Below are 23618 nucleotides of genomic sequence, written 5' to 3'. Positions count from 1 at the left end.
TTTTGCTCTTGTCTCTTGTGGCATCTCTTTGCTTTGTTGCTGTGGTCCAGTCTTGCTAGAGCGTAACCTGGTCTAGTTGTGTTTTTCAGATAATGACTTTTCCCTTTGTTGCTCCTCAGAATCACCTTGTCCTGATGGTTCGCTTTCTTTGTCCACTTAACACAATGTAGAGTCACCTGAGAAGGAATCTCAACCAGGAATTGTCCAGATGAGGTACACTGTGGGCATGCCTGTGAGAGATTGTCCTATTGGGGTTAACTGAAGTGGGAAGATCCACCCTAAATGTGCACAGCACCATTTCCTGAGCTGGGTCCTTTCAAAGGAGAGCATGCTCAGCACAGGTGAGCACGCTACAAGTCATTGCTCGTTCACTGGCTGCTCTTAGCTGTGCATGTGATGTGATTGGCTGTCTGACGCTGATACCTGACACCTGGACTTTCTGGAAGCAACAGACTATAAGCTGGGACTGTGAACCATGTAAACTTCTTCTCCCTGATGTTGTCTTTGTCAGCGTGTTTTGTCACAGCAGCAGGAAATAAAATTAAGGCTCTTCTTTTCTGTTTTATGCCCATAAATGTTTTATTTTTTAAAATTGTACTGTGGGAGAGTGCAGAGTATTTTTTAAATCATCACTTATTTTGAAACTGATTATTGCTTCTATAATCCAAATATATTGAATTATTTTTAAAAACTACTAGAAAATACGATTTTATGAAGAGGGAGCTGGAGAAATGGCTCAGTGGTTAAGAGAACTCACTTCTTTCACAGAGGACCTGTATTCAATTCTCAGCACCCACATGGGTTATCACAACCATCTGTAACTTGAGTTACAGGGGGTACAGTGGCCTCTACAGGCACCAATAGCACACACAATGCCCATACATACCTGTAGGCAAAACATCATACATAGAAAATAAATAAAACTCATTTTTAAAAAGCACAGACTATGCAAAAATAATGTGTTGCACGTCTTATAACCATTGGGATGAAGCAAAATGCACAGATCTATAGCCGCTTTCTTTTTTCTTTTTGTTCTTTAGCTTTCTGTTTATTTAACCTGTAGTTTCTCACAAACCTTGAGTTGCTTTAATGAAGTCTCTCTTACTTTTTATGTCTCCATTTGTCCTCACATGCTTTAGGGAACCAGGAACCCTCTTTTTTAGCATTTGGAACCCTGCTGAGGATTCTATGGTGCCCTCAACTTACTAGTGTGACTGTTTTCCAACCAGGGGCCAAGAGGAGACTGCGGTTTCCCAGCAGCATCAGCTTCATTCTTCCAGGGACCTCATTCAGAACCCGCTGAAAATTGTCCACTCTTTTGTTTCTTTTCCAGATGGAAGAGCAAGACTTGTCTCTGTCGCTGGAACATGGCATGCTCCCAGCATGTGCAAACTGATATCCCCTTGCAAGTTTTCCAGGATGGATTTGAGACGTGCCAAGGCAGTGTTCCCGTTGTAAATATTTAGAAAGGGCTAGCCCACTTATTGTTGTTTCTGTCTTGGTTATTAACCCCTGTGGTGGTTTGAATGGGAATGGGCACATAGGCTCACTTTGCTTGGTTCCTAGTTGTGGAAATGTTTGAGAAGGGTTAGTAGGCGTGGCCTTGTTGGAGGAAGTGACACTGGGCGTGGGTTTCAAAAGCCCATACCATTCCTAGTTATCTTTCTCCTCTACGTAGTTATGTCTCAAGATGTGAGCTCTCAGCTACTGTTCCAGCACCATGCCTGCCTGCTGCCGTGCCCCCTACCATGATGGTCCTGGACTCTAAACCTCTGAAACTATAAGCCCCAAATAAACTCTCTCTTCTCTAAGTTGTCTTGGTCATGGCATCTTCTCACAGCCATAGAGAAGAAACTAAAACATCTTCCAGAACAGTTCACCGCTCTCTCTCCCACATAGCCAAGATTTACTCATTTCATATGTTGGTGCTTATTCACTTAAATCCCACTTTGGTTTTTCTGTTAGGGAAATCTATCACCACCAACACATATCCAGTACTCCCTGCATTCCAGACACAACTCTGCACATAGGTATTGCACAGCAGTAGCTGGACTCTGCTCCCATGGGAATCACACTCCTGTGGAATAGGGTGTGAATCTGATCTTAATGACAATGTCCCAGGAAAAGTATCCAGGAGTGCTTGGGTGGGTAAGTGGGAGACACAGAGAGAAGGGCTGAAAATGTCCTGATTCTATGAAGTTTCTCCAAGCAGGCAGCCATTCATCTGGACTCTAGAGGAGCGAGCCACAGTTTAGAAAGCCTTCAGGAGCCTGGGGTGTGAGGTACGGCTGTGTCTTGGCAGGGGAAGTCACTGAAGGAGGCGACTCTGAGAGGGGGTTGCACCTGAGTTGTCCCAAGAGGCTCTGCCTCTCACCTTCCTGCAGGTGAGCCTGCTCATATCAGTCCAGAAGGCCCACAGAGGCCGCTGGACATTGGGGAGAGTCCAGCTTCTGCTCACAGTGGGGCACTACCCATATCCTACTGTGAAAATATTTCAGGTATGCAACCAGATTTGAAGGATTTGGGGGTGGATGGTGAGCATTCATGTGTTCACCTTCTACTGGGGTGGGGGTTTCCATGGAAAATCTTCAGTGAACATGCTACTTACTGTACAAGCTAAATTTCTATCACATGTACCCAGTCAAGTATCAACTTGACAACAGGGACGAGTTCTGAAAAGTGAGTCCTCAGGCTGTTTTGCAGTGAGAACATCGTGGAGTGTAGGTCATAAATCTGGACAGTATAGGTCAGTGTTCATCCTGGACTCTTGGTGAAGTCACAGGCTACAGGACCACGATGGGTATACGAGGCCATTGCTGGGGGAACGTAGGCACACTGCTTAACAGTAACTATAGTAACAACATTTTTGCTAAAATAATATTAAATTATAACATAGTAAATACATAAAAGTAGAGTTGTTTATTATCATTATATAAGCATTAACTTTTATACCTACTTGCTTATACTCTACTTTTATATGACTGGGAGGCAGCACAGTAAAGTTGTTCACATTCACAGCAACAGTGGCACAAACATAGACCTCTGGTGTGCTGTGATCACTCTTCCTCCCCCTCCCTCCCTCCCTCCTCCCTCTCTTCTTCCCTTCCTTCCTTCCTTCCTTCCTTCCTCCCTCCCTTCCTTCGTCCCTCCTTCCCTCCCTCCTTCCCTCCCTTCCTTCCTTCCTCCCTCCCTTCCTTCGTCCCTCCTTCCCTCCCTCCTTCCCTCCCTTCCTTTCTCCCTCCCTCCCTTTTTTCTTCCTTCCTTCCTCCCTCACAACTTCCTTTCTCCCTTCCTCCCTTCCTCCTTTCTTTCCTCCCTCCATTCCTTTCTTCCTTTCCAGTTTTTTTCTTTTCTTTGATAAGGTTTATCTTTGTAGGCCTGGTTGTCCTGGAACCTGCTCTGTGGCCCAGGTTAACCTCCAATGGAGAGATCCACCCGCCTCTGCCTCAGCACTGGGATTGAAGTTGTGTGCCACCCTGCCAGCTCTTATGCTGTGATCTTGTAATGGCTGTGATACTGATTAGCAGTGTACATTTTCAGCTCCATTGTAAGCTTATAGGATTATCATATAGTCAGGACATCATTAACTGGAGTCGACTAATGACATCACCCATCAGTTCATCCCTTTCCTGCACATCTTGCAGTAAACTGCCAATATTAGCACACTTTGAAATAGTGTAGCTTATTCAAGTTGAACCTGTGGGGACAATTTCTTTTCCTTTTATGTAGAATTTTCTTATGATAGCGTGCATGTGTCTTAAATGCACACATGTGGGTTTTGGCAAATGCACACACATTATTCTGATATTTTTCCACCAAAGGCTAGAGTACCCGTTCTAGGATTTCATGTCAATGGGACACATTGTCATACGCTTTTGTAGTTGCCTCAATAATTCAATATAATGCTTTTTGAGATTTATTCATAGTGTCATATGTATTACTTTTCCCCTTTTATTGCTGAGTGCTACTTTGTGGTTGTACTATGATTTGTTTTCCATTCTCCTATAATGGATAGACACCTGGGGTGTTTCTAGCTTTTCACTCCGATGAGCAGGACAGCTATGAATATTCTTATATAAGCCTTTTTACGAATGTTTCTCTTGATTTCTCTTGGGTATGTAGGAGACATGGAACTGCTAGGTCATAACATACGTGCTTGTTTTATGGGAAACTGTGAGAATTTTCCAGAGTGGGTTTGACCATTTGACACTTTCATGAGTAGATATGAGCATTCTGGTTTCTCCGTGCCCTTGGCAACATTTGACACAGTCTATCTAACTTTGGACTGACTGTTGGATGTAGCCTGCTGTTCCACTCTGATTTTCATTTGCATTTCTCTGATGACCAAGGTTTACATTCACATTTAATCTGGTTTTCCTTCCACAGTCATTCTGACTTCCTTGTAAAACAGGCAGTAATCTGAGGATCCCTTTTGGCAGTGGCCCAATATTCAAGGCGTTCTACTTTGGTGACTTCCTTGGGCTCACAGGGGACACAGATGTGTGGGTGAGGTCCTGCACACACAGTGCACAGCCCTAGGGTGATAGACACCGACCTATGGAAAACATCCAACATAGAATGGCAGCTGCCAGCACAGACAGGATTCATAGGGGCCTAAGACGTGCTTAAAATAACAAACCATCTAAGTTCTTTATAGTTTTTGTGAACTAGACAGAGTCAGAAACTCAGCTTTCTGAAGCCAGGTTCAGAATAAGCATTGATATATATATATATAAAAATTGAGATTTCCCAGGAGCTGGTGTGTTAGCATCCTCCAACCCTGACACCTGCCTTCTGTCTTGGAGGAAGGCAATTAGCTGGCTCATGAAGGATGCTCCTTTACTTAGAATGAACAGCAGGTTCTTTAGGTTTAACTAGCAGGAATCTGAGTTACTGGGTCTTATAATGATTCATGTTCCCAGGATGTAGGGAAAGGTGAAGGGGAGCTAAGGGGAAACCCTGTATGAATTAACTTCATAGCTACTGCTTGGTTGTCAGTCAACTTGACACAACCTAGGGTCATGTGGGAAGGGTGAACCTCAATTGAGAAAAGCCCTCCATCAGATTGGTCTGTGGGCAAGTCTGTGGGTGATTAATGATTGATGTGGGAGGGCCCATCCCACTGCAGGGGGGGGGGGTGCCACCCTAGGCATGTGGTCTGAGATTGTATGAAAAAGCAGGCTGGGCAGGCTACGGGGAGTAGACCAATCAGCACTGTTTCTCCTCTGCTTCAGTTCCTGCCTTGAGTTCCTGTCCTGACTCCCCTCAGGATGGACTGTAACCAGGAAATATAAATTCTTTTATCCCCAAATTGTTTTTGGTCAGTGTTCATCAGCACAGCAACAGAGAAGCAAACTACTAGAAAACACCTTTTTAAAAATTACATTTAGGGGGCTGGAGAGATGGCTCAGTGGTTAAGAGCCCTGACTGCTCCTTCAGAGGTTCTGAGTTCAATTCCCAGCAACCACATGGTGGCTCACACCCCTCTATAGTGAGATCTGGTGCCCTCTTCTGGCCTGCAGGTGTACACGCAGATAGAGCACTCTACACAAATAATAATTAAATCTTTTTTTAAAATTACATTTAATTATTTACTTGCATGAGTAAGTGAACGCGCACGCGCATGTGTGTGCATGTGTACATGTCACAGCATGTGGGTGGAAGTCAGAGGACACTTACAGGTGTCTGTTCTCTCCTTCCACCATGTGAATCCTAGGGATTGAACTCGGGTCATCATTTTGATGGCCAGTGCCTTTACCTGCAGAGCCATCTCACCGGCATCCCTGTATCTTGTCATCTAGGTTATCGAGAGAGTCATTGGGGGAAGAAACACAAAAATCAGCACCAAGGCAGACTTGAGTGAGGAAAAACCCAGGGTAAGGACCATTTTGACTTTTGGTGTTTAAGTTTATTGCTGCCCCTTGCTTCAGTTTCCCCGTTTGCTAGGTGGGAAAGGTGTAAGTGGCTACCTAATGCGGGAAAGCATACTCTCTCTACGCTGAGCTTGCCTACAGTCCTCTGGGGCACCTGCTCTCTCCAGCATCATTGTTCCCCCAAATCAAACCCACCAAGGCCTGAAGGTGTTCTCTCCCTGTGGCATCCAGTAGGTGACTGCATCCTTCTGAGCTTTACTTTCCTAAAACAACATATTCATTATGGTGGTATCTGCATGCTAGACAGTAACTCCGTATAGATAATTCTCAGTAATAACTTGATACTAGATAATAACAGCTCAAAAATGTTGAATGCTGTTATAAGCTTCACTTGATGGAAGTTATGTAACTGTTAATAAAGAAAAGCTATATAGAAAATATTGACCCTTACTTAAGATGCTATAGTCACTAGAAAAAGCAAGAAGCTGTATTACTTCTCCACCATAAGGGTAAATATGTACAATAAACTAGAGCCAAGCACTCACCAGAAAGTACCGAAAAGAAGCACATACAGTGTCAATGGGAGGTGGGGTGGGGGAGCATGCCCATAATGCCCTCCATAGGAGGAAAATGACTTTGGGTTTTTAAATATGTGTTGTTATAATAATTATTATTATCATCACCATCACCACCACCACCACCATCATCAATAATCATAATCATTGTGTGTGTGTGTGTGTGTGTGTGTGTGTGTGTGTGTGTGTGTGTGTGTGTTGTAGCTTTTGGCTATCCTGGAACTAGCTCTGTAGAGCAGGATGGCTTGGAACTCACAGAGATCCCCCTGCCTCTGCTAGGGTTAATCCTTGCTGAGATTAACTGCTTGTGCTGTCCTCCCCAACCCCACTGTGATTTTCTTTCTTTCTTTCTTTCTTTCTTTCTTTCTTTCTTTCTTTCTTTCTTTCTTTCTTTCTTTTTTTAAAGCCAATCTAACAACAATGGTCACTGTTTTGTTTTGTTTTGTTTTTCTCTAGCTTCCTGGCTTTTAACACTGACACAGTGGGTCATCTTACCTTTCTGCTTAAAGCAGTGAATTTTCGAGAAAGGGTTCTTCAGTGGAGTTTGGTGTCCAGAATTTACTATAAGGTAAGGAGATTGTTAGTTTTTTTCCCTTTTGATGAATGCGTGAGGCATAGTTGAACTACAGTATGCCTCATGCTAAATTTAGTAGGGGACGGATCTGCTTAATCAGAAGCCTGGGGAAGTGGTCAGAGTTCTACTGGCTGTCTCATGGGCAGCCTTGCCTGCTCGGAAGCAAGATATTACTGCTTCACCCTTTGTCTCCTGCTCTAGACTCCTACCTGTAAGTAAGCATCATTTGGCACCATGACAGGTGCAGACTGTAGTAATTTTCATTAGAAATGAAAAAAAATTTTTTTCCTCTGGAGAAAATCTGTACATCAAACACATGTAAAATTAGCATTGTGTTAGTCTGAGGTTCACTGTATTTTCTATTAAGAAATCCACGGGTTTCCTGTGAAAGCACAGTAAGGAGGTGGAGAGATGACTGTCATAGGAGTACTATGGCACCCAGGAATCACCCACCACCACCACTGCCACCACCACCACCACACACACACACACACACACACACACACTACACAACACAGAACACTCACACAACACACACACACACACCACACTCACACACACATACACTCACAACACATACCATACACACACACAACATGCACATACACACACAAAATACACAACACACAACACCCACACAACACACTCATACACACATACAAACACAACGCATATCATACACACACACAATACACACCACACACCACACACACATACACACACCACACTCACACACACATACACACACAACACATACCATACACACAACATGCACATACACACATACACACACAACACACATACACACACCACACGCACATATGCATACAAATACACACACATACACACACACACACATCCCTGAGTGTGGTAGCACATGCCTGTAGCCTCAGTACTGAAATGGTAGAGATAAGAGTTTCCTGGGATTTGCTGGCCAACCTGTACATCCAGTTGGTGAGCTCCATGTTCAGTGAGAGACTCTTGTCACAAAAAAGAGAGAATGAAAATGAGAAGGGATAGAGGAAAATACCTCATGCTGATCTCTGGTCTCCACATGCAGGTGTGCATGCATGCATGGTCATCCACTCACCCATGCATGTACATGCATGTACCCACATACAAATGCACATGTGCAAAAAAATCATATGACATCATCGATAGCTATCAAGAAGGAATAGCCGTCATGCACAGTGCCAGTGAGGTTGGTTTGAAGAACATTCCAGTTCCACCTGTTTCATCATTCGGTCCAAGGCAATTGGTCAGCAAGACCCCAGAAAGCTTTTCTCCCATTCTCTATCTTGAGTCAGTGCTCAGGGCTGAAGAACCAGGATACAGAGAGCCGCCCTTCTTCTGTGCTGGAACTAGGTGCTAAAATGACAAGGGCTGAGTCGTGGGGCTCTCTGTCTGGCTGCCTCTTTTTATACCAATGACATAGTGGCATTTCTTGGACTCACAGAGGCGATTATAACGAAGAAAACACAAAGTGTGTTGAGACAGGTATTCGCTCAGGAAGCATGCCAAATGGGGAAGACTCCCGGAAACACAGAAGCAGCCAAGGCTCACACTTAGGGAATAGTGCCACAGCTGAGATGCACACTTGGGGAATAGTGCCACCCTGGGAGAGAAGTCTGGGGAAGCTGGGCTGAGGCTCTGCCAGACTACAGCAGCACCACTGGGAGAGCTGAAGTCACTCCACACACCCTGGGCTTTTCCTCCACGGAGAGAGCGGAAGGATGTAAGCCAGGTCACTGAGGAGGGAGAAAATGTAGCTTGTGAACCATCTTTTGAACACTATAGGAAAAAAAAAGATGAAATTCCAAGAGAGGAAAATAGACATGAATGGAATATGATAACAATCCAACCAGTGGGAGAAATCCCAAAACGCCAGAACAATGGAAGCCACAGTAATAACCACAGACACCATGGAAAAAATACTTTCCTTGTATTTAAAAACGTGTTCATATGTGGAAAGACCATGCCTATATATTAGTTGCGTTTCTCACAGCTATGGCAAAATACATGACAAAAATAGCTTAAGAAAGGGTTGGTTTTGGCTCGGAGTCTGAGGGTACTATGCATTGCAGCAGGGAAGGCTCGGCTGCAGGTGCTTGAGGCAGCCAGTCACACTGTGCCTGAAATGAGTGTGTGGTTTCCAGCCCGTGGGACCCTACTGCTTGCATTCATTCAGGGTAGATCTTTCCTTCTCAGGTAGGGCTTTCTAGGAATACCCTCACAGACACACATGCAGGTGTGTTTTCACGGCGCTTCTTCTAATTCTTTTCCCCACGTGGTATAGATGCTCTGAGACGTCGTAAACATTCGGAAATATTTTCTATTTACAAATTGTTCCCAGCCAGAGCGGGAGTAATCGGCTTCATTAGTGTCTATTCTGATTTTGAGAGGAGAAAACTTTCTCTCGTGTGAGTGTGTTTTCCAAACATCAAATAAACATCGGGCAAAGGAGACGCTGAAAAAATTGGAAAGGACTTTAGAACCCGACAGTTAAGACTCGCTGCTGCCAAAGTTTCAGCATCCTCTTCTGTAATTTGGAATAATAAGGCTGAGCACAATGCAAATGCACTGCAGGGCTAGAATACCATCGAGTATGTAAAGTAGCCGCCAAAGCTCTAACGGGTGCATTCACGTTAATTACCTTGGTCTCCACCTTTCACGTAACCTGTTTACAGACAATATGATTAAATATTCATAGCACACAGACAGTTTCTAGGGCCAATCAGGAAAAAAAAAAAAAAAAAAACACCATCAAGATAATCAAACAGGCTTGTTCCTTGGGGGAAAGTCCATATCTAGTTTTAGCCTGAGGCAAAATTAAGACAAAAACCTTACAAGGTTAGTAGAGAGAATATGGCCATTTATTATTTTAGTTTGTATTTTTCACCCAGCTTGTGTTTGCTCCCATAAATTAATTGTATGTTGTAATAAAACGATTCTTATCAGCATTTTTAACATCCAACCTAAGCAGAGGCTGGTGAGAAGTCTTTGGCTACTGTCAAAGGAGGGAAAGTTCACCCAGAATCCCAAATAATTCTCCTGAAAACAACTCTAACATTTGGCTCAAAGCTTTCAGATTACAAAGGCAGAGCCAAAGAGCTTCCAGACCTGTGTGTTTTCCTAGTTGTTTGGTAAAATTTTGTTGTTGTTGTTGTTTGCACAAGCACATTCCATCACAGGCATGCTTGACCAGCCTTCTCAGTGCGTTGGACAACCACACAACCCCTTACCCTGCAGTGACCAGTGGGTCCCACAACAGAAGCAGGCCTTTGCACTTGTTTGACAGTGTGTCTCTCTCCCCCAGAGTATTCAGGTTTTTACTCAAAAGGAAGCCCCGAGAAGCCTCTGCTTCGCTAGTAGCAATAGGGAGCGAGCGCTTACCCCTGGCCTCCCTTGGGGGCTCATTTCTCTGGTTTTTCAAACTTGTGTTGCAAGGGCTGCTCATAGTTGCTGCCTCATTTCCCCCGCTGGTGGTGGTGGGGAATATAGACCAATGAGCAATGGCTTGTCATATTGAGACTATTACATCAAGGAAGGCTGCCGTTCTGCCGGGAAATCTGTAGACAAGAAGACAGATTATCAGTAGTCACTGTGTTTGAAAAATGACTTTACTTGCAAATGTACAGGCTGGGTAAGTAGAGAGAGAGAGGAGACTCTAGGGGAGTGAACTAGTCCCACTTAGTCTAGAGTTACTTCATGGTCTGCCTCTCCTCACATAACATTCTCTCACCTTCGCTGCTCTTCTAGTTTGTTTGTTTGTCAATTCTTTAGTTTTTGAGAATTTTGTACATAAGTATAATTTATTTACATTACTTCCATCCCTATTTCCCCCCTCTAATTCCTTCCCCCTTCTTCTTATATTCGTGACCTCTCCTATAACTACTGTTGCTACACAGCTGTGACCATACATTTAGTGTCGCTCTACGCACATGTGTTTATGACACATCCTGGAAAGAATGGATTCTCTCTCTCTCTCTCTCTCTCTCTCTCTCTCTCTCTCTCTCTCTCTCTCTCTCTCTCTCTGTGTGTGTGTGTGTGTGTGTGTGTTAAACACCTGGAGCTCCTCATCTAGGGGTGGGAATGTCCTGCACTCCTGTTGTCATTATGCTGGGCTTGTTTAGGCCGCCATATTGTTGAGATTTCATGGCTATAGCATGTCTGTCAAGTCTAGAACATACGATCTTTCAGTTGTCCTGATCCTCTGGTTTCCCAATCTTTCTGTCACGCCTGCCCCTATGTTCCCTGAGCCTTAGATGTTGAGGTTGTGGTCTATGTGTGCCACGTGGGGGCTGAGCATCTCCGGTCACTTACTCTCTGCATTTTGACCTGTTGTGAACCTCAGTAGTAGCCTCTATTTGTTGCACAAAGAAGCTTCTCTGATGAAGGGTGTCTTAGTTGCCTTTTCTATTGCCATGATAAGACACCACAATGGAGGCAACTTATAAAATAAATGTTTAATTTGGGGCTTCTAATTGGAGAGGGTTAGAGTCCGTGAGCATCATGGTAGAGAGCATGGCAGCAGGCAGAAGGGCGTGGCCCTGGAGCAGTAGCTGAGAGCTCACATCTTCATCTGCAACAAGGAGGCTGGGAGAGGCAGAGACGTACCTGGGGATGGAGTGGACCCTGTGAAACCTCAAAGCTCACCTCCAGCGACACACCTCCTCCAACAAGGCCACACCTCCTAATCCTTTCCAAACAGTTCCACCATCTGGGGACCAGGCATTAAGACATGAGCCTATGGGCCTCATTTGAACCACCACAAGGGGGACCCTTATATCTGAGGGGTATAAGGATTAGTGCCTAGAATGCAGTTAGAAGCTTTATTGATTTTAGGATAATGACAATTCTAGGTTCTTCTCTAGTGTCTATGACTTGTCCAGACACAGGCAGTTGGTTAAGTTTATAGTATGTGCCTGGACTGTCTAGTTTTGTGTGTCCACTTGACCCAAGAGAGAGTCCTCAGGGAGAACGAAGCCTCAGTTGAGCAAATGCCTCCATAATATCCGGCTGTAAGGCATTTTCTCAATTAGTAATCATTGGGAAGAGCCCAGCCCATGGGGGGTGGGGCCATCCCTGGGCTGGTGGGTTTGGCTTGTGTAGGAAGGCAGGCTGAGCAAGCCATGGGAAGCAAGCCAGTAAGCAGCATTCCTCCATGGCCTCTGCATCCTGCTTGAGTTCCTGCCCTGAATTACCCCAATGATGGACTGTGATTTGGAAGAATAAGCCAAATAAACCCTTTCCTCCCCAACTTGCCTTTTGGTCATGGTGTTTCCTGGCAGCAATAGAAACTCCAAGGTGGTGCCTGTACTTTAAATGGTGTAGGAATCCACTGGGAAAGACTGAATTAAGAAGGCGGATGAAGGTCACCCTCTGCCATGCCACGAGGCCAAGTTGAAAGAAAAGAGAAGTAGTATGCAAGTGAGCATCAGGAATTCTGGGCAATAAACTAATTTGGAAGCAAATCCTCAACGTTCATTTTCTTTGTTTGGAGCTGTAGATGGAGGATCAGTGAAGTATGGAAATAGGACTGCTCGAAGCATAACTATGGAGCACTTTCTATTTAGGCAACTACTGTTACTCCAGATTTTATTGTGGTGGATACACAACCCAAGTGCTCTGCCTGTGACTTTAAATGTGGATCTTTGCATTGCCACGATACCACAGAGCTCCTGCAAACAATGGCAGCTGTCCTGTTTGTTACAAGTTGGACCTGACAATACCTTTGTTCATGTCCATCAGTTGGGTGTGGGGCATCTCAGCTCAGCTCTCACCTGTAGAAAAGGCAAATGCCCATGATGGCGACTGGATGGCTCATGAGTGCCACATGCCTGGGGGAAGGGCAATTGGAACATCCCTCAATCAAGGGTCTTCAAGAACACTGGTTAGGTGGTGGCTGGTGGATCTAGGAAAACGTTGTTGTCAGTTAGCCCAGACAGAGAATCTGGTGCTGACTGTGTCCATTTGAGGGGACAGATGGGACAGAATGATATTCATCAGTCTATTTGTTAAGTTTAAAAGATTTATTTTTATTACTCTCAATGAGGTACACTTTGGGGGGTGGGTGCTAAGTGCAAATGTTCATTCACTCCAGACAGAACACCATAATAGACCAAAGAAATGGTTTCATCCAAGTCTAGCCTAGTGAATCAATGAGATTTTTTTTTTGGAGTGCAGTATTTAAAGCACAATAGGTGAGGAGTTACTTAAAGGCATGAGTGACTTATCGACAGGTACATCACCAAAAAGCCAACCCAGGATGCATCATGACTTTGGAGTTGCCTGCATAGCTCCACTGGAAAGCTTCCTCTCCATAGCTATCATTCCAGCTTATTTAGCCTGTAGAGATCTCTTGTGAACTGTAAGTTTTAGAAGCTTCCTGTACCTTGTAAGTTGTGTTTGATTCCCATGCCTTGGAGTCTCCCTCCAGGAAGGAGTGTTTCCATTTGGAGGAAATAGTCACATACTATCCTCTTTTTCTCATACACAGAGCCCTAAACTGTCTTTCTGAGAAGGAACTGGAAAGGTAAAGAGGAAGTAGAAATAAAGAAGAAGGAAGGGAAAGGAAATTGCACTCTTAACATGGGAGTTGTAGCCATTTCCATGGGAGTACGGGAGCGTGGAAGGAATCCTCGAGATCATATAATCAGGCCCATTCATTACTGGTGGTCAGCCTGAGATCAGGACAATCCATGGTTTCTTCGTGGTGTCAGTCACCAGTGGCATAAAGGGGACTGAGGAAAGTCCAGAGGTGGGACTGTGAAGGCAGCTAGGATTCTCCCTTGCAGCCACTAGTCTGTTCTGACTTCTTGGCTAGGAAGGAGTTTGCGTTTCCCTTATTCCTCCATGCATTACTTGGAAACACAAGCTTCTCCCCAAATTATTTATCCAGTGAAATCCTATTTATATCAGAATGGAGTCACAGATAATTATTTTATGCTTTGAGCTATAATCTAATATTGTCGATTATTTTCTCGATTTTGATCAAGAAAAAAATGTTCCCAGTTTTGGCCATGGTGACTGCTTTGTTTAGCTTGGTCTCCATGTGCCTTTGATGCACACCCTGCCTGTCCTTCCATCTTTCCTTTCTTTCTTTCTTTCTTGCTGTTACTTGCCCTCTGTATCAGACACTTCTCCAAGGAGCCCAGGCCGCTTTGGAGATAATTGTATTAAAGTCCAGTGTCTTGTCCTCTGGTCCCCTCTGCTTCCTATTCAAAGCCACAGAATAAATATAAGTATGAACATATATTAAGTCATGAATATTAGAAATCGTGAGTTTTAATGATAGCTCTAACTTCAATAAAAAACAATAGGGTGTGTTTTGAAGTCTCTCTCATTTGTTGTTTCTTGCTTGTTTGTGTGTTCCCAGGATCTATGTAAGAACTTAGCAGAATGGCTTCTGGTGGGGAACACATTTACTCACTAGAATGCGGTATTTTTCTCTGTAGCATTAGCCCTACATCATAGAATCAAAACAGTATTTCCAACATTCCTTTAATTAGTCTCTTCTCCTCTTCTGTGTGGCTGTCAATTCCTGTGTAACAAGCAGAAACATTCTGATTGGTATTTTTCTTTCATCCTGGCTGATTTTTCCATTTCTCTTTCTTTTTCAAATTCTTATTATTTTTACAGTCTCTATGAAAACCTGTCAAGTTCCCTAGCCTCACCGCTGTATAGAAAACTATATCTCTCTGTTTTTGTTTGTTGTTTGTTTGTTTTTTAAACTGTTATGTTTTGGAAATGGAATACCTCCGGCCCAGTCTGAAGTGTCGAAGACCTAACTCCTAGCTGGCAGCTCTTGAGAGGTGACTGAGGTCTCAGACATGGTCAGTGGAGCAATCCATTGGTGGATCCATACTTTGATGGTGTTAATGGAGCGATCGGTGGTGGATCCATATTTTGATGGTGTTAATGATCAACGGTAGACACTAGGACGTAGATCTCAGTTGGTCACTGAGTCACTGAGGTGAACATGCTCTGTGATGTTCTGTTTCACTGTGACCCAGAAACAATAGGCCTCCTGTTTATCACAGCTATGTGTCCTGATGAGGAGGAAAAGCTTGGACACCCACCTTGCCTATGCTCACTGTTGCATCTCCATCTCTTCCTTCCTCCCGTGCTTACTTGTTCTCCTTTCCCACAATGAGTGTATCATCATGTGTGTGTGTGTGCGCTCATAATGTCTTTTTCTTATATGAAGGATAGCTTGCTATAGACTTAGATTTTCTTCTTCCTCTTAGTAGCACACCCCTAGATGCTCCACATGAGAGCCAAGCAGGCCACCCCCATTTTCTTGTGCTGCAGATTCATCTACTTTGTGGCTGTACCTCAGTTTACTAAGCCTCTGTTACAGATTTGATTTCTTATACTTGGTATTTCATAATTACTGAAACTCCACTCAGAGGGAGAGGGTGACGTCAGCCACGTCTACTTCCTCATATTCTCATGTGGAGGACAGAGCCTGCTCTTGTGCTTTCCCTCTTTGGTTTTTGGGTGGTAGGTGTTATCTCCATGTTGCAGCTTTTCCTATGTGAGGGCCACTTCTACTTTTCTTGTGTTTTCTGCTCTGGCCATCTCCACCCTTCTCCACAAGAGTTTGATATTTTTCCCATCAGCTTTTTTTTTTTCTGTGGTGGGTACTGAAGCAAAGGAGCCAGGAGTGTCGGCACAGGACTGTAATCTCAGCACTTGGGAGGCGGAGGCAGGTGGATCTCTGAATTCGAGGTTATCCTAGGCTACAGAGAAGTTCTAGGCTAGCAATGACTACATAGTAAAACCCTCTTAAAACAAAACAAAGCAAGCAAACAAATGATAACAAAGAACAAAAGATCTAAAAGCATTCATTAAATTAACTTGATTTTTTAGGAAAATATTCCTATAAAAAGCTGCAGGTTTGTGTCACATTCTTGCTGAATCCTGTCATTTATTTTAAACAAAACAGTGCTGTTTCTGCGGGTCAGTGCTTTGTCACTGTGACACTAACACACACAATGTAACAAGAAAAAGGTTGATCTTGGCCCACAGTTTCTGAGGCCTCAGACTATGCTGACCAGCACTCTCTTCTGAGCCTGCAGTGAGTCAGAGCACTGTGGTGAAGGGCGTGGTACTTACTCATAGCATCCAGGAAGCAAAAGGAAAAGAAAGGCGAAGAGGCCACAGACAACACAACACTCAACGTACCCCAGTGACTTGCTTGTTTTGAAGGCCCCAACTTAAAAGTTACCATCTCCTAAAAATTGCACCCCAAGCTCAGGAATATGCCTGTGGGGAACTGTTCACAACCCAATCACAATACCAGCCTGCCTTTGAAGACAGTGCCAGACTGATCAGTATGTGTAGAACAAAGAAAAAATGACAAGTAAATGTTCGTCATAAATATGGGTGAAATGTACATCAGCAACATAATCACTGGCATTAGTAATAATAGTTTAAAAACTAATTACATTATAGCTGAGAGGCAATAGGTTTAATGTTAAATATCAGCCAATGGACAGAAACATCAGTTAATATAAGGGGATGTAAGGCTATAACAACAACAACAAAACTGCCTTAATTCATAGGTGAAATGAACCTGTTTTTGCTTCTTTGGTTTTTGGTAGAAGATGTAAGGAGGGGCCAGCAACATAGTCTAGTGGGTAAACACAAACCTCAAGGCCTGAATTCAACCCCCAGAACCCGGTAAAGATAGTTAGGGAACCAATTTCACAAAGCTGTTCTTGGGTCAGTATATGTATATCTTGGCACATCCCTACATCAGGCACACACACTCAACACAATAATAAACAAACTAAGAAAATGAAGCTGGGTGCGGTGGTGCACCCCTATAATCCCAGCATTCAGGGAGGCAGAGACAAGCAGATCTCAGTGAGTTTCAGGTGAGCCTGGTCTACAAAGTGAGTCCAGGACAATCGAGGCTACACAGAGAAACCCTGTCTCGAAAAACAACAACAAAACAAAAGAACAACAACAACAACAACAAAGAAAACGAAAATGAAAAGAAGACCTAAGAGAACTTACCAAACAGAGCTCTACAGAATCAAAAGAGCAGTACATGACTGTAAGATGTAAAATTCAATATTCAAAACAAAGCTTGCTTGTACATAGTCTCAATATGCAGCTGGAAAATAAGTCAGTTTGTAGTACACTAACAAGCATGAGTGTCTTATACATATATCTAATAGTAAAACCTCCAAAGCATGAAAGACCTGTGTACAGACCACTACAAAATATACAGAGAGCAGTTCAAGAACTAGTCCGCATAACGGTGAGGCGCGTGCCGTGTCAGTGTGTGAGACTTAACAGTGTCTGAGATGTCCAAACTCCTCCCACAAAGTTGGCCCCACTGCAGTCAAAATCTTGGAAAGAGCGTTTGTACACTTACAAGCTCACTTGACAGTTTATATGGAACTGCGAATGATGTAAAACAACCCACAGAGCTTTGAAAAAAAGTGGAAGTCACTGGCGGGGTGGGGAGTGGGGGGGGGGAGGGGGGGGAGGGACCGGGAGGAGGGGGGAGGGCTGGTGTCAGCTGATTTTCAAAGTGTGTGCTGAGACTGTCCTAGTGCAGACATGGGAATGCTGGCACTAAGTTAGACAGACCACCACAACACTGCCAGGCCCACTTAGCCACACATATTTGTTCACTCAGTTTCTGACAAACATGAAGTAAATTCAATGATGAGAAAAGGATTTTTAGTAGTGAAGTAAAGTAGATTCTGAATGGAAAAGAAACTGAACTGTGGTCTGTTTCCTACTCAATACACAAATGCTCATTAAAGACTCATCATAGACTTGAATATAAACAGGGAAACTATAAAGTTTCCAAAGAAAACAGTCAAGTATCACTACTATATCCCAGACACCAGAGTAAACAAAGATTTCTTAGGAAAACACAGGAAGTATCAATCATTTACAGTAGCTATTGACAAGCTGTCAGTGTATGAAAGACACTTATCAAGACAGAGACAAACACTAAACCTTGGAGAAAATACTTGCATTGTCTGTGTCTGGTAAAAGCTTTTACACAAAACATGTGATGAACTCTCACAGTGAAATAATGAAAAGATACAATCTAAGAAAAATTTGCACAAAAGACTTGAAAAGACACCTCAGAAAAGAAGATAAAAGAAGAGCTAATGAGAACGTGAAACTTTGCCTAATCTTATTAGTCATAAAGAGCTAGAAATCAAAACCACAAGAAGAACCAACACCCACCCACTGACGCGTTTCAACCAAAGTGCTTGGCGGCGCTCAGCACCAGCAGTGATGCAGGACAGCCCTGGGTCTCGTAATGAAGATGCTCCAAGATGGAAACACAGGAGCTGGGGATGTGGCTCGCTGGTAGAGCATTTGTTCACTTGTTGTGCACACGGATCTTGGTTCAATTCCTGACCCCTCTGTCTCTGTCTCTGTCTCTGTCTCTGCCTCTCTCTGTCTCTGTCTCTGCCTCTCTCTGTCTCTGTCTCTCTGTCTCTCTCTGTCTCTGTCTCTGTCTCTCTCTCTCTCTTTGTCTCTCTGTCTCTCTCTCTCTCTCTCACACACACACGCACACTAGTTTGATAGTCTCTCACAATGTTGAATGTACATTTATTCTATGATCCAGAAATTTTGTCCCCAGAGATGTGGCCAAGAAATGAAGCTTTGTGGTTCATAAGACCCTTATACGTGGATGTTCCTCACAGCTTTATTAATAACCCCAAATTGGAAACTGGAAACCAAGTGTTTATAGATCTGAAACTAGACAAGTGAATTGTGGTTGATTTCACACAGTGAATCATGTGAGACAGCATGTGTGAATTTTACAGAGTGCTTAGTTATATGAAAGAGCTTATACTAGACGGTCCTGTTTATGTGACAGTCAAGGAGGAACAAAACTAGCTGAGGGTGACATAGTACAGTTGTCACAATCAGAGGGAGAGGGTGGTGATGCCTGGGGGAAGCTCAGAGCACCTGGAAAATGTTGTCTCTTGACTGGCATGGTTCCAGTGGATATGTACACATAAAAACAAATCACTGATGGGTATTGATTTTTTTTAATTGAGAAATGACTCTGTCATTAAAATGCCTACTGTGCAAGCATGAGAACCCGAGTTCAATTCCCAGCACCCACTCTATTACACACTCATAATCATAGTTCTGGGAAAGGAGAAATTAGGATTTTGGAGGGTTTTCTGGACAACTAGTCTTTCCAAATTGGGGAGCTCTAGGTTCAGTGAGAGAGTGTTTCTAAAAACAAGAAGGAAGGCAATAAAGGAAGATACTAATGTTGACCTCTGACCCTACATACATTCACACAAACACATGCACATGTATGCACCGCCTCCAAACACTTTAAAAATAATTGAGCTGCAAACTCAAGGTTGATACATGTTTTATATCTAACTGTACATGTAGTTACATCTCAATGATGGGACTTAAAGGTTGAACTCAAGCAGGGCATCCCAATAGGTAGGCCATGCACATGAAACACAGTCTGTTTTTTATATACATTGGAAACATTGACGTCCAACATGTAGCCTTAGCTGCTGTCTCTGAAAGAATCAGTGAGAAAAAGAATCAATAACTAATGGCATCAATGAGGAGTAATAAGACTATTCTGTGCTGGGCTCTGTGTTAAACACTTCTCAATATCACATGGAAAAATAGAAGTGGGTCCCCAGGCCACCCATCAGCATAGAATCTAGACAGCATGGTGACAGGTCAGACTGCAGGAGATAAGCCTTGGAGGGCCAGCCCTGATAGGTGAGCCCAAGAAGCCTGGACATTCTACCAGGACCTTGATTGAAGCCAAACCTCAAGAAACAGAGCTTCGGTGATATGGTGAAGATGGGGCCACTGACAAACGCATAGTTCCTTGGAGATGCCCCCGACCAGGGTTGGCACAGGGACAGAAAAACTGGCTCATGCAAGAAAGCCCCTGTCATTGCACTTCACTGTTACCCTCACCAAAGGTAGTAGGCAGATCCTTGTGGTCAGCTGTGGTCACAGTCCTTGCTGAAGCTCCTGCCTCTGTGAGGCTGGACAAGATGAAGGAAACCAAACAATGATCCTTGCACATGCCCTGACTGGTTTGATGCCATCTCAGTGGGGCAACAACCCTCCTGCCTGCAGGGATGTCAGTTAGACCACAGGCAGGCAGGGAAACGTCTGCTTCCAGCAGCCAGGTCGAAGCAGCAGGTGTCATCGCTGCTGTAAGAGAGAAGCATGTAAGACCAAGTGCAGGGATGATAGATAAGTGGCATCAATATGCAGCCTAGGTTCAGAGGCCAGAGTCACACTGTGTCCATCCAAGGGCATATGTCTGACCTACCCACGAGGAAGACAGTGCTAGCTCCAGATTTACGCCTACATTCTAGAGATGATTCTAGATTCTAGAGGGGCCCCTTGGTGACTTAGAATCCTTCATGGTAGCTTTTGGGGACCTGCTCCGATTCCTGCCATTGACCTTCCTCTGCTTACTAACATCTTGGGCAGTTAGCGCTGGTTCCAATGTTTGTATGTGTGTGTGGTGGTGGTGGGGGGGGAGTCTCATAGCTTAGTAGGTAAAGTGCTTGCCTAACACGCATGAGACCCTGGGTTTGATTCCCCACCACCACTTGAGATCAGTGTGACAGTACACATTTGTAATCGCAGTATTTAAGAGGTGGAGGCAGTGGGCCATCTTTGACTACTTAGGGAATTTGAGGCTAACCTGGGCAACATAAAAAGAAAAAGAAGTTCCTTAGTTCAGTGTAAGATACATAAATGGCTTAGTTGAAATTTAGGGTGTATATTCGAGTAAGGATGGATGAGCAATAAAGTAGTCTTATGGGTGTTTTAAATTTTATTTTAACTATGTTCTTGCTTGAAAAGTGTTGTCTATAAGAACTCACATCTACCAGGCACTGAGAGAGTTTGGGGCTGTACGAGGGCATAATCGCTGTCCTCCGAGAAGGAGGGGATGACAGAGAGATATAAAGGAGAAAGAAGGCCACTGTGTTCTGGGTTCTGGACAGATGGGGTTGGCAGTGAGAATGGAAGTCAGTCTTGAATGACGGATGGGCACACACGTGCTTTCCTTGCAGCCCTGTGCACAAAGTGAAGTTAGATCTTTCAGGCAAGGCTTGGGGAGGCCAGGGAACCACACCAAACAGATTCCCAAGCTAAGGGAATTCCCAGTAAGGGAGGGTGACAGTGCTGGTTGGTGGACCACCACCTTATGCAGCCTGCACGTGGCACTGAGGACCTTACACATTCCCTTTAAGAGATGACTGTGACAGGTCACACAGGTGTCCTGTGAAGATCCTCCACCCATTGGTGCTGCAAGGGTGACCTGTGTGATGGCCACACACACAGACAGCTCAGAGGAGAGCGCCTCAGTTGAGATGGTAGCAGAGAGACCAGAGTGCTGGTTGGTGGAGCTTTGGGTCATTTGATGGCGAGCAAAGGTACATTGCATCCTAGAAACATAGGATGGCGTTACCAAAGAAGAATGGCCCCTAAAAAGGCCCCAGCTACAGCAGGGTTAGTGATTCCATTCCAGATGCCTTTTCTCCAAATTCACCCCCAGCCCCACAAAAAAAGATTTCTGCACACAGTACCCACTTCTTATCCCTTGCCTCATTCCTCTAGCTGACCCCCCAGTTCCTGCATCAGCCAACTGCCATAGGTTCAAGAAACAAAGATCTCAGGATGCAATTTTCCCCTCACATTAAATGTACATTTTTCTTCTTTCTGATGGCTTGAAGCAGTCACTGATGCCGTCTTCGGCTGGATGGCAAGTGCAGGCTGTTGAAACGTGATCTAGCTCACCAGACTCCAGATGCGTGCACTGGTGCCTGTACAGTCTATCAAAAACCCCATGACTTTATCCCTCCACTTCTCTCTCTAATAGAGCAGCTAAGGAGGAACTTTGGAAATGAGGATGCTGTTAGGAAAGAGACGTTTATTTACAAATCTGTTACTGGAAACGATCAAGATCCACTTCAGGAGTTGAGCTTTAAAAAAAAGAAAAGGAAAGGAAAAAAAAAGCTTTAAATGGCCAAAGAGAATGCATCACCCATAATCATTTTCTGTCCCTGGTGGCTCAGTAATGAAAAGCAGACTCTTCAATGGACATGAAAGCAGGGGAAATTAGGAAGTAATATATTCAATTGTAGAAGACCTTTGCCAAGACTGTATTGATTTCGTGTTCTGACAACTTGAGTTAAGTCTCCGTGGGGAAACACTTTTGAAGCAGGTCACCTCTAAGACACGTATGTTCCCACTGCTTGGACTCTGGGGCAGATGGAAGTGTTATGTCTCCACGGGGCACAGGGAGGGAGCTCCATCTTCTCTTCAGGACCTGTTCATACAGTTTGTGGGAGAGCGTGGGCTGCAAAAACCCTAGCATGGCCATCGCGACTGTGGTGGGAGATGCTGGCCCTTTCTGCTGAACCCCCTCTACCCGGTCCTCCACTTCCTTCCTGTGTGTCTTCCTCTACTCTCAGCACCCATCTATAATGGTCAATTCTTTCATGCAGCCATTAGCTCTGGCCAGACGTGCAGGCACTCAGCTTTGTGCTAGGCGCTGGGGTCACACAGCCAGCCGGAGCAGCCCTCACACTCCAGCATCAAGGACTTTCCAGGATGGATGTGCCGGCTGGGTGGGAGGGTAGAGAAAAACACCCCACGTGATGAGAGAAGAAACTGGGAGGCTTCCAGGAGGAGGTGGAACTCTTGAAGCCAGGAGAAAGGGGAAGAGGAAGAAGCCATTCGTTGGAGAGCATCGTGTGCGGAAATATGTGCAACAAGGGCCGGGCACCTACAGCTTTTTTGGTAGAGTGCTTATCTGGCACTTACAAGGTGCTGAGCCACTTCCCAGCATGGTACAAACCAAGTGTAGTGGCACACGCGTGTAATCCCACGCTCTAAAAGTGGAGGAAGGATCAAGGCCATCTTGTGTTACATAGCAAGTTTGAGGTTGACCTTGTATGCACGAGACCCTGTCTTAAAAAGAGAAGGAAGCATGTGCCACAGAATTGGACACAGATCTGAATAGGGAAGAACCATGTACACGGACATAGGTTGTGTGTGTGTGTGTGTGTGTGTGTGTGTGTGTGTGTGTGTGTGTGTGTGTGTATGCGCGCGTGCACCTGCACGCACATCTAAATTCACCTCTTTTGTTGCTGTTTCACTCTGTAGTCAGGCTGGCCTGGAACTCACTCTATGGCCAAGGCTGTCCTCGAGCTTGGAGCAGTCTTCCTTCTTGTTGCTTCCTCTGAAATTACAGATGTGAGACACTCTGCCCACATTTAAGTGCACACTCTCCCAGGCACTGCTGTCAAGACGGTGTCTTTGTTGCTGTGGGCAGTGCAGAAGACATCTGAGTGAGTGACGATGTGGGTCTCGGCCACAGCTCTGACAGATGAGGAGAAGGTACAGGCACACTCCTTGGAAACAGATACTCCTTTGTTCCAGGACGTGACTTAGGGACAGTTTCTGGATTCTTCTAAGCCTCTTCTGTAAGATCAGAATATTTTCTTACACATGAAAAACGCATTATGCCTGTGCTTGGCATATACAATGTGCACAGTGTGTTCCAGGTGTCAGAGCATTCCTACCACTGTG

At 44.5% G+C, this 23618-nt stretch overlaps 1 protein-coding gene across 1 annotated transcript in view; it reads left to right on the top strand.

The window, feature by feature from the left end:
* ACOXL (acyl-CoA oxidase like) overlaps positions 1-23618 on the top strand; it is a gene marked incomplete at its 5' end in the record, with an annotated part of 266082 nt that overhangs the window by 183340 nt on the left and 59124 nt on the right. The window contains 2 exon segments of the mRNA XM_084774531.1: positions 6905-7016; positions 7224-7233. Of these exon segments, the coding sequence (XP_084630657.1) occupies positions 6905-7016; positions 7224-7233 (122 nt within the window).

The sequence above is a fragment of the Acomys minous genome (assembly GCF_964271855.1).
Source record: "Acomys minous genome assembly, chromosome: 3".
NCBI classification, from domain to species: Eukaryota; Metazoa; Chordata; class Mammalia; order Rodentia; family Muridae; genus Acomys; species Acomys minous.
The sequence above is the reverse complement of the archived record's forward strand: the minus strand, read 5'-3'. Positions and strand labels throughout refer to the sequence as shown.